General features: G+C 37.6%; 1 protein-coding gene across 1 annotated transcript in view; it reads left to right on the plus strand.

The window, feature by feature from the left end:
- The first annotated feature begins 8,478 nt into the window (after positions 1 to 8,478).
- LOC139711806 (lysine--tRNA ligase-like) overlaps positions 8,479 to 12,359 on the plus strand; it is a 29,295-nt gene continuing 25,414 nt past the window's right edge. The window contains exons 1-4 of the mRNA XM_071623658.1: positions 8,479 to 8,523; positions 9,796 to 9,978; positions 11,211 to 11,355; positions 11,764 to 11,926. Of these exons, the coding sequence (XP_071479759.1) occupies positions 9,857 to 9,978; positions 11,211 to 11,355; positions 11,764 to 11,926 (430 nt within the window). The 5' untranslated portion in view covers positions 8,479 to 8,523; positions 9,796 to 9,856. The remainder of the gene's footprint in view (positions 8,524 to 9,795; positions 9,979 to 11,210; positions 11,356 to 11,763; positions 11,927 to 12,359) is intronic.

Raw genomic sequence — 12,359 nt, forward strand, 5'->3', positions numbered from 1 at the left:
TTGTTTGCCGTTCAACAGTTGAAAAGGTTAGAGCAAGGTCGATCTGGCGCTGCTCAGTTGCTGCCGGGCCCACGATCAATAATTGGGCAAAAAGAATTTCCATTCTCGGACAATAAAATTTGGAGTTTATATCCAAACAATTATTATTATTATTATTATTATTATTATTATTATTATCATTATCATTATCATTGTTATCATTATTATTATTATAAATGGGATATGCAGTTATGTCAATATTTTGCCTGTGTCCATTTTCGTCGACGTGCGTTCCTGTTAGCATCGTTCGGTGTGGATCGGGAATTTGTTCAAGGGCACAGAGTTCCCACATGGATATTATGATGTATAAAACATACGTAATAGCTTGTACACTTGCCATACTATTATAAAGAGAGGTAAAGGCAAAATTTTCACATAGGAAGACGTGTAGATAGGATGTATTCCAGCTGTTTTTGTTTTCTCATTCCTATTCAGAGTTTGTTAGTCGCTTGCAACATCTTCATAATCTCTTTGATATACACATGGACAAACCAAGAAGTGCCTTTTAACTATAGAATCTCGGTGCACACAGAGTTCTAACATTTTCATTATATACCACAGACACTAAAGTAAAAACTATACGCAGCCTGTCATCAACATAAATGACCGTCTGTTGCCACTACTACTTAATTTAATGCGTTTCTTTATACCTGATAGCTCAGATTCATGAGTCTGATTATACACTTTTTCTTTACTTTACTCGACCTGCGTCTTTCTTGCCCTCCTCCCTACATTGCTAGCTTTCCAGGGTGTATAGTTTTCTTTCAACCAGTTGCAAATTGATCTGTACATAAATGAATGAGCTTCCCCCCTTTGCAGTTGTACAAATTGGTTATGTTTACTGGTTCTTTATCTTTAAGAACTGCTTCTCTGGCGATTTCCATCATCATGCTACTATTCTTTCTTTGTTTTATCAAATTTGTATACCTGCTCCTCTCTTTGAATATGAATATCACATCTTTTACATATTCTAACATTGCATATCCTTCAGTAATGGTGACTAAAAAAAATGATGAAACCGAAATGAAGTATGGAATGCATACAATATACATGAATGGGACTTGGACGTTTGTATTTACATGAGTACGTATAATAAGCATGACAAGTAAAAGTTTATGAAATGTGCACTTTTAGTTGTGGTGATTCTTTTTATATATATATATATATGGTTGATGAAATAGATATTCCAAATGGATTCGACACAATATTCAATAAACACAGTGAAGGTATCCACACCGTATAGAATTACGAGTATTCTATTACATGTACTACTTTAGTTGTTCATAACAAAACGAATCACGCGCTGATGATGTTTGGTTTCATTATGAGGTTTGGAATACTGTTACTGATTTCGATTACCTCGCCGATGTGAATGCACATCCCGAACGTGATTTATAGCACCTGTAACTTTCTTTGATATACTGCATGTATCTGTAATATTCATCCATTGTACTTAGCTTCATATTAACTAAGATTGATCGGATTCAGTGGTTTTCCTATCAGTTCCCAGAGCATTTGGTCTTTCCTTATTTTGCTGATGATATATAGACAAAATAACATCTGCGTTTACCTATAGTTTGCGAAAAAAAAATATTCATTGAAAACCGAAGGCATAACTATGTCAAGCTGGAATAACACATCCGACTGACTTCCCATGTTATTGCACGAATTGTGTTCAGCTTTCACGTTTTGACATTGATCATTTCCCTTTTTAGTTGGTTTTTTCTTATTTTTCTTAAAGAAAAAGTCATCGCTGTTGTTTAAAGGGACGGTAAACAGTTTCGGCTAGGATGGGTTTTCGGGTTTCCAACTTTTTTGATGATCTATTCAGTGAGATAACGATAAACCCCGGCTTATGAAATATGAAAGAGCATTAATTCCAAGAAGAATTCAAAGTTACATTTATGATGAAAAGGGTCTAGGGCAATTACCCCCTGGGCAATTACCCCGGACCCTTCCCCTGGCCCTAATCTTAATCCTAATCCTAAACCTAATCCTAACCCTAACCCAAACTCCTAACCCTAAACCTAACCCTAGCCCTAATCTGTACTCTAACCTTACCACTAACCAGTATATTCAGCCGGGGGGTAATTGCCCTGGGGGGGGGGGGGTAATTGCCCGGATACGGATGAAAATTGGTTGTGAAAATGGCTGAAACATCCAAAACAAAGCAATCCTGATAAAATGTGAGACTCACTTTCCATTAGGATCGCTTTGTTGTACTTTGTTTTTGGTTATCTCGGCCATTTCAAAGCCAATTTTCATTGAATAAGCTTTGAATTCTCTAGAATTATAATATAATTATGCTTTATAACATTAAAGTGATTTCAAAGTATCTCACTAAAAGTTAAAAGCTGAATCCTCAACACAACTAATAGCAGAGCCTTTACCATCCCTTCATGATTTTTTTTCTTTATTTGCTTTGCCAACTGTAGAATCAGACCTCGACGATTACATTTCCTTTAAGCATTGTTAAGTAGCATTGTTAAGTGGCGACTCTAAAAACTGGAAAACAAAGCGACGAAGCTTTCAATTTCAATTTATCTGCGTGTAAACTTAATGACGCAAATTCTCTAGAGGAGAACTATCCCAAGCGAAAACATTGAAGAAAATACCCCACCAATTTAAGATGGCTGGCGCCATGGCAACTGTATGCTGGTACATGTGATTTGTAAAACATTCTGCTCAACCATTATCTTCATAAGTACTGGGCTGCTGACTGTTACCGATAATTTCTGCAGCCCCTGAAAACTGATGCTTGCTGTTAAGGAGTCTAACAGCTGTCGCGCCAAGCAGCTAATTGAGACAACTTGTAGATTAGGTATACTTGCTCATGAAGAGACCAATGTGACTATGGTACGACGTATTAATTATATTATATTATATCAAATCAATTTTGGACGAGATCGATGTATACTGTATGCCTTCTGCTCTACACCATTACAACACCAGCAAGCTGTACGGATGTACAAAGCTGTTTATGTATTGTTTGTTGTGGTTGTAATGGTGTATAATAGCACATTGTGGAATACTGCTACCAGCGGAAGTTCCCAGGCAAACTTTAAAGGGACTGTACAGTATACTGGTTGAGGTGGGAAATCAGGTTTATAACATTCCTAAGTGAGATAATGAGAAACCTCTTATGAAATATGAAAGAGCATGTAATTTTAAGAAGGATTCAACGTTTATTTGATTTTTAAAAATGGTATTCAAATGGCTGAAATATCCAAAAAAGTGATAATACTAAAAGGCGACAGGCCACACCTTTTATTAGGATCTCTTTGTTTCACCTTGTTTTTGGAAAGCTCAGCCATTTCAAAAACGATTTTCATCAAATAAACTTTTGATACCCCTTAGAATTGCATGCTCTTTGACATCTCGTAGAGTGGTTTCTTAATTTCTCGCAAAATGTTAAACGCTGAATCCTCACCTCAACCAGAACTTTACAGTCCTTCTAAGAACTTGCTCAAGCAAGTGCTGCTGCCCTGAACTGGATCCGCAGCTTAGATATCAACCTATAAGTCTATAACCCCTCACCCATCCCGTTGCATTGCATCATACGACAGAAGAAGACCACAGCAAGCACTGGAAGGTGTAAAGACAGCGAAAGAAATGGGTACAGAAAAAGCGAGCAGTTGCACGGCATCATTGCAAACACGTACAGGAAGCATCTTTGTCATTAATCTTCTGCCAGCTAAAACCCTCTACATGGAATGTTTTAAAGGTCGTGTATCCCTTTTTGATAACGTCGCGAAATTTTGCATAATAATATGTAAAGAACAATGTCTCCCAACATTGTGAATGAAATCTTACGGTAATGCTCCTCGTGATTTTGAAGAAAACAAATTTAAAAAAATATTCCCCAAGTCACCGGAGAACGCGCTCCCCTTTGTACAAAAAATGACGGTTGGATTTCTTTCTTTTTTGTTGTTGTTGAGGGTCCGAATAAATTCACTGGAAATCTATACAATATTTTCCCTCCATAATGAAAAAGTTTTAACTTATATAGATTCTAGTTTTATCATTTCTGTGAAAAGTTCTGAAGTACCCATCGCTAATTGAATACATCAACTTATGAATCTCATTATCAGGGTTGATATCTGATATGCTATGTCGGCAACAAATATACATGTGTATTTCAATTTTGTTTCCTGGTTCATTTCTTTGTAGTCTGAAGTATTACCACATACTATATGTATGTTTCGTTATATGGAAGACCGGCCCTAAGTGGTTAAGCACACGGGTACATTGTTACAAGGTAATTTTTATCGCAATCGAAACAAGAGACGGATGCACAAGCTATATACTATTTATCACATCAAAATATGTATTGTATTATCAATACTATCTCTATACATGCGTGAATAAAAAATGACATGCGTGAATAAAAAATGATCATGCCTGAACATCCTATGAAAAATTTAGGTAAAAAAGAACAACAATCGCACTTTCACCTCTCTGAGTACAATAATTTACAATAACTTAAAATATTCGAAATATTCGATATTGTTTTATTTCAACAAAACTATACATCTCCAGTTTGATAATGGTATGTGAGTAGAAACAGGGTGTTTTGAGTGTCTTTCGGTGGTAGTAGCACCGTCCGATGTTTGAGTGTTTATTCGAGCACACGTCTTTAAAGTTGATAAACTGCAACAACTTGTCCCTTCTGTCGAATATCATTGAGCCGAAACAGCTTACCCCGATGAATTTTCAGTTTAGGTGTCTTTTATGACTTGTTATACAGGAACTCTGATTTGTAATGTCATGTGGTTTTTGTGTAGACGGTAATTGATCAACCATATTCAGATGTTAAAAGCTAAACTCTTTAATCAGTGACTTGCCGATTGCAAATCTAGCTACCTGAAAAAAAAAAAATATCTTGCATGATTTACCTCACTATAACGTCGCTTGAGGGCAAACATTGGTTATTGTGTTATTATTCGTGTCCTTTACAGGCACTATATCATAGAAGTGCGAAAACAAGCGTGCATAATGTCATGATTATCATGCCCTCTCGCCGACCTGCCGGCGGAAAGATTTTGCTCGTGATAATGTGAGCAAGTCATATGGACCGCTAACGGCGAAACGCTGTCAAACAGTCATGCATGGTTCACATGCTTGGGAGGCTTTCGTATTAGAGTGTCACAATGATATTTCAAAACAAGATTTCCTCACAGAATATAAGGATGGAAGGGTTTCAAAACAGTAAATAAACATTACCTGCCGAATGCTGAATTTTATAACCAGCAAATCACTGAAATTGTCGTTTTATGCTATATCAAATTCACTAAAGCGGTCACAGACATATACAGGGCCTGAGATTGTGGAAATATTTCTTTCATATATATATATATATATATATATATATATATATATATCTCTCTCTCTCACTCACTATATATGTTATATATATATTATATATATGTATATATATATCCCTAGTTGGCACCTTAGGGAGACATATTGGGGGGAAGTGTCTTCATTAGGGAGACAACTGGTCATTAAGGAGACAATTTTCGTGTCTCCATTGCGTAAATTGCCATTGAACATGTATTTTAAAATTTGCATATAAAACAAATGGAAATGTCTTCCAAATGACCCATCTAGGAGTATATATATATATATATATGTATATATATATACATATATATATATGAAGAGTTTGTTTGCAAAAACCGATAAGTCCATTTATGAAGATTTTGAAGTACGATCTCTGTCATAAAATACAAAATAATACCTTTTAAATGATATATTGGTCACTACATATAAACGTACATTTTTGAAGTTATGGTCAAAAGAAGCAAAAATGTTCTTATTATTCTCTTTATTTTTCTTGACCTTTAATCGCAAATATCTCCATTTGGCAAATATGGACTTATCTGTTTTTGCAAACAAACTCTCTCTCTATATATATATAATTATATATGTATATATATATATATATATATATATATATATATAATCTATCTTAATATATATAACCTCTATAGGTGAATGGGTATACATATAGGGCCTATACGAAGCGGTGGAGTTGAATTTTGATTGCTATTTTTTTTTTCGCTGAATGACAAAGTGCATGTATAGTTCCATTGGAGACATCGTTTAACATTAATTCTCACGATGACTAAGTTTTAGAAATCCTTGAGACTTCATGTATAAAGGACTGCGCTATAGTGATGACGTTTGGATGCGGGTGACAGCAACACCAGTTTTTTTTTTGAGTTTTCTTTTTTTAAAGAAATAAACTGTAACCGTCAAGAGATCTATAAACAACCTCTCCGCAATGATCTGACCCTTAACATCGTGGGTTTCGGATCAAGATTTCCTCACAAAAGGCGCTGTGGCATAGTGGATAAGACTGCCGACTCCTGATCGGAGGACCCGAGTTCGAATCCCGCCCAGCGCTTACGTCCTTGGACAAGATGTTTTTACCCACTGTGTCCCTCTCGACCCAGGTGTATAAATGGGTACCTGGCAACGCTAGGGTAATAATAATAGCAGGGCCCTCTGGTAGAGCAGTGGCAGCACTGAAGAGGCTACCCTGGGTAAATAAGACCTTATTATTATTACTATTATTATTATTACAAAATAAGGATGGAAGGGTACTTTTAGACTGGCATCAAAAGATCGAGAAAAGTGATCGCGAAGTCTTCGCGATCTTTTGTCGTGCGTTCACACCGGTAAAAGATCGAGAAATTTGGCGGGGTGCATGGCATATAGGCCCTTTACCTTTAGTTGGAGTGGGAAGTTTGTCACACTGGCAAAATTTCGAGATCAAAAAAGGAAATCCACCCGGTATCTCTCTCATAGTGAACGCAGAACAAGTAGTCAGGACGTGCCGCTAGGGTTGGAAAAAAAATATATAACTGCATGTAGTGCTGGTGGGAAACCCCGCCGTGAGACGATTTGATTATGATAATAAATAGGCGCATTTTGGTAAAGTTTATCCCTTATAGCCCATAGCCCTCACTATAGTCCTGGAAGAATCGACTTTTGTTGTAAATTCTCATAATCACGGCTAAAAATATCTTCGATGTACATGTACTAGCAAGCCTTGCAGGAGTGCCAGTCCGGATATAATAAGGCTACATTTCAAAGTCCGTCGGAACAGTCAGCCTGATCCGATGAAGGTTATGACATTGTGCTGAAACTCATTAGGCCTACCGAGGACAGTGGAGGAAACTAAAGTTTAAAAAACAACAACGGTCAATTTCCTGTAGGTTTTTCTAACACGGTGATTGTTTTGACAATAAAAATCGATACATGGTCATAAGACGCAGTTGATGATGTAACGAGCAGTCAATGTCACAATTGCAGCCAAGCATGCTAAAGGGGACTTTTTTAGCCCTAGTAGTCAAATTAACAACTTGTTGTGGACATCTCTCAAATGTTTGAAAAGAGTCAGGACTATAGGCCTATGTTTATTGTTGATTTTTATTTTGTTCTTTCCTGTTAAATCCGGTTGCACCGCCACGTGCGTCTCCTCTGCATGCTCTATAGCTTTCTGCAATAATTGTAGACCTTTTCGTTAAAAACAAGAATGTATGGGGCCTAAAAGGGTTCAAAATACAGCAAGTTAGACTTTGAAACACTAATATCATTATGCCCATTTCCCACGACGTATCTATACACTCCGTCCTGTACATTACATGGCACCGTGTCGAGATTCACAGTATATAAATGAGATCGCAAACGCGCAACGCTCTGTTTGATTCCAGTCTTTACAAATTATGACAAAAATAATTGTCCTTTATCAAAAACACTTCGTGAGAAGGCGTGACAGGGGTACAAATGAAGAGTTTGTTTGCAAAAACCGTTAAGTCTATATTTGTCAAATGGAGATATTTGCGATTAAAGGTCAGGAAAAATAAAGAGAATAATAAAAAAAATGGCTTCTTTTGACCATAACTTCAAAAATATACCTTTATATGTAGTGACCAATATATCATTTAAAAGATATCATTTTGTACTTTATGACAGAGACCGTACTTCAAAATCTTCAAAAAAAGACTTATCGGTTTTTGCAAACAAACTCTTCAAATGTCACCTGCTGTTCAGGAAGATTGTAACAGGCATGTGACAGGTAGAATATAACACAATGGTATAATTAAAGAGCATCCACGAAGTTGCCCGAATATTGCATCACTTTTCTTCGATAACTGTTCGTTATAGATGTAATGTAAACGCAGATTTCCCCGAAATTATCTGAGGAGTATTTACTAATGATAATTTCACAGTTTGTTCGGAGTCCACAGGTCGAATTTGGTGGAGTTGCATCATTCAAATTTCTTGAACTGTCATATTTATAAACGAGCAGCGCACGTTCACGAATTCAGTTTCGTCTCACTTCCCTACGTGTACCGTATGTATCATCCAACAACTTCGTAGCCTCCGTCTTTTTACTCTGCGTTCTTCGAGAGAGGGCGCTGTACATCACGATATCTTCGGCATGGCGGATACCGGCGAAAAACTCAGCAAGAAGTGAGTAAAATAGTATGTTGTACATTCATCTACGGATTTTGCGTACAGTTTGTCATCTTCAAAATGAAGTGCAGTGGAGAGTTTATGTTCTTACTTTTTATTGTATTTACAAGTCATCCGCGTAGTACATAGAAGAAGCCACAAGCTGATCCTTCTCCGGCAGCATAACTAGGCAGGGCCGCGATTTTTGTATTGTGTATGCTGCAAATGGGATTCACTGGCCTGGCTGGGTACACGTGTTCGAGTCGAGTACTACCGTATGCCGTCGCTAGCGTAGCGGGCGAGCCCGACATGACAAATAGTGCCCGGCCATTTACTAACAGCTACACCCACTCCACTAGGCCACTGATGTGCAAGTTTACACTCTGCCGCTGTTTACCAATGATAATTATAATTCATATTCCTGAGCTTAATAATGTAAGCATGCTGTAGATGTAGTTGCTTTTGGGTGTAGCAATCTGCTGCGCTTCGGACAATGGTGTTTGATCGCTCTGTTCGGCTTCTGTTGGCCATGTATGAATCATTGCCATGCTGAGTAGTGTGTAGTGTGATCCGCTAAACGTGTGATGGATCGATCGGGGCCAATACGTGGTGTGTGTGTGTGTGTTTATTACCGGTATTATGCCATATTCACAGTCTGTTGTAAATGCCTGTGCAGAGCAGAGCGGAGTATGATACTACCATGACTTGTTACTTGTTGACTACAGGACATAGAGGTCTATGTTGAAATGCGCCAATAGTTTGCTAGTGGCCTTTTCCATGAAATGAGATGACGTGTTGATTGAAAAAGAAAAACTCCTTTCTTTTTTGACATTTTAAATAAACACTTGGAAAGACTTCCTATTGAGACAGCCACCCCAATCACGCCAACGTTAAATCTGTGCAGATCTATACAACTCTACCTAGCCTAAACTAACCTTGCTTGCGATATGCACGGATGCATGCAATCACTTTTGGGTGGCTGTCTCAAAAGGAAATCTTGCCAAACACTGTTTGATACTTTGAACAACAAGGTGTATGTCTACTTCCCTGTTCTGACACAATGACGTCAATGTTTTTGTTATTTCACATTGAAAATTTTGGCTGGAAAATGAACTCCAAGCGACAGGCTGATGAGGCCTCTGCAGTATTAATTAGACTGATAGGGTTCCTCTAGCTAGATGAGTACATCTACCTTTTACACAAGCATTTTAAATGGAACTCATTCCTAGCCAAGAGCAGGCTTATTAAAGCCATTCTAAATATTTCTTCTGTGACTTTTTTTTTTCTTAGATCATGACAGATCTTGTAGCATGATAGCAAGGCCGTCGCTCACTCTTACTGCGGGCCAGTCATGTTTCAGAGGGTCATCCAAGTCAGCGGGGTGGGATGTAGGCTCTTGAGGGGACCCCTGGCCAAACAACACCACCACTCTCTGATTTTTAGAACCGCTTCCTATCAAAATGGCAATAGCAGGTCAGTGATGGTGAAAATACAAGTGTACGTGAAAGACACACACACACACATATGCATGACATTTATATTCCTTAGGAAAGTACACAGATTTTCATTGAACATACCCAAAATGGTAAAAAAAAAAGAAGTCCACCAAATAAGGTTATCATGTCCAAGATGAGATACACTGTGTCTGGTGTCCATTGTCCAAAGTTGTATAGATTTGCATGGGGATAATATTTCTGATGTTATGTTAGGATGTGCCCACATTGAATATCACACACTGTACCAAGAACCTATTGTACTGCATTCATTTCTCTTGAAAATATTGTGCCAGGAATAGGAAATTCTCTCTGCATGATCAATACATACAAATTGTATGTTTGAAATTTGTTATCTCCCTTTGTGTAACTTTGTATTGGATACAAACTAGCTTTCCCTGTTTTTTTTTTTCTGTTTTTTTTTTTTTTTTTGGGGGGGGGATGGGCAGTATGGTAGGTTTGTATCTTGACATGCTTCCACGGGTGACACTGATGTTTAGCATGAGACTATACAGTGTGTTTTTCATTTGGTTTTTTTTTTTTTTTCATTTTTCCCACACCAGCAAAAAAAAGAAGAAGAAAAAAAAAAGGGCCAGCTCAAACACACTGCATTCAATCATAGGTGGTGATTATTGATAGTATTTCAAAATTCCGTACTCTCCCAATGAACATTTGAAGAATATGTTTGCAAAAACCGAAAAGTCCATTTTTGAAGATTTTGAAGTACGGTCTCTGCCATAAAGTACAAAATAATACCTTTTAAGTGATATATTGGTCACTACATATACAGCTGTAAAGGTATATTTTTGAAGTTATGGTCAAAAGAAGCAAAAATTTTCTTATTATTCTCTTTATTTTTCTTGACCTTTAATCGCAAATATCTCCATTTGACAAATATGGACTTATCGGTTTTTGCAAACAAACTGTTCATTTTATCTTATTTCTGCCGCCATCTTCCATCGTGGTATAGCCCTCCACTCCCATCCAGCTCTCCATTCCTACAGCTACGTAGATTGTATCTCCCTCTTAGTGTCTTTGATACGGACAATCCACCTTTTTCTTTTCTTTTTTCCCCCTGCCTTCCGCTTTGCATATTATCTTTTACTATGCAATTTCCACTTATGTACTATTTCATCCATCCCTCTCAATGGCATTTTCTTTAAATGTTATGTTTTTGTTTTTATTTTGTTTTTATTTTTTATTTTTTTGTAGTGAGCAGAAGAGGAGAGAGAAGGCGGCCAAGAAGGCCCGAGAGAAGGAGGAAAAGGCCCAGGCCCTAGCCGAGAAACAGGCCCAGGAGGGATCAGGACCAGGTGCCAAGAAGAAGGCTGAAGATGAAGAGTCCCTGGATCCCCGGGTACGATGGTTGAAAAGACATTCTTTGGCCTCTATCAGTGAGGGAAACAACAAATCGCCTTCTGTAAAAACGTTTAATGAGATATGAATGTGCGTAATTTTGCCAGTCACAATTCAGTATTAAAAGTTTTTGAATAAAAACCATATTTAGATATTCATATTTTTTACAAGTTTATGACTTGCATCTTATTGAATCCAGGTAGTGTAATAATTATACCTTTCAGCGGCTATGTTTTGGTGATGACATGTATGTCTCTTGAAAGAAAAATCTAATGAATGACAGTCTATAAAGATAAATTGCATACATTTTTACTCCTTGGAAAAGCAAAAACTGGATTATCATTAAAATGGCTTAATTTTAATATAATGAAATTTAATGACTGAAATTGAATATATCATTCCTTGATAGGAGTACTTCAAGATCCGCTCCCAGGCAGTCGAGGCCCTCAAGGCATCAGGTGATCACCCGTACCCACACAAATTCCATGTCTCCATCTCGCTGACAGACTTCATCAAACAATTTGATCATCTCAAGCCCGAGGAGATCCACGAGGAAGTCATCACGCTATCAGGTGAGAAGTGAGTCTGCGAGGGAGCTCGGTCAGGAATGTGTCATTTGTGAGAGATCATTTGATCAACAAGTAGCTTCTCCAGTTGGCATGGAGAATAATATTTTCCTCCACATAGCTCACTATGGATACCAGTGTCACTTATAACATCATCATCATTATCATTATTACCATCATCATCATCATCATCATCATCATCATCATCGTCATCATCAGCTTATCATCACCATCACCATCGCCATCATCACTATTATCATCATCATCATCATCATCATCCCCACCATCATCATCCCCACCATCACCATCATTATCATCACTATCATATCATCATCACCATCACCATCACCATCACCATCACCATCACCATCACCATCACCATCACCATCACCATCACCATCACCATCACCATCACCATCACCATCACCATCACCATCAC

This window comes from Diadema antillarum, unplaced genomic scaffold (genome assembly GCF_040938485.1).
Source record: "Diadema antillarum isolate AM-2024a unplaced genomic scaffold, OU_Dant_1.0 seq00001705_RagTag, whole genome shotgun sequence".
NCBI lineage: Eukaryota > Metazoa > Echinodermata > Echinoidea > Diadematoida > Diadematidae > Diadema > Diadema antillarum.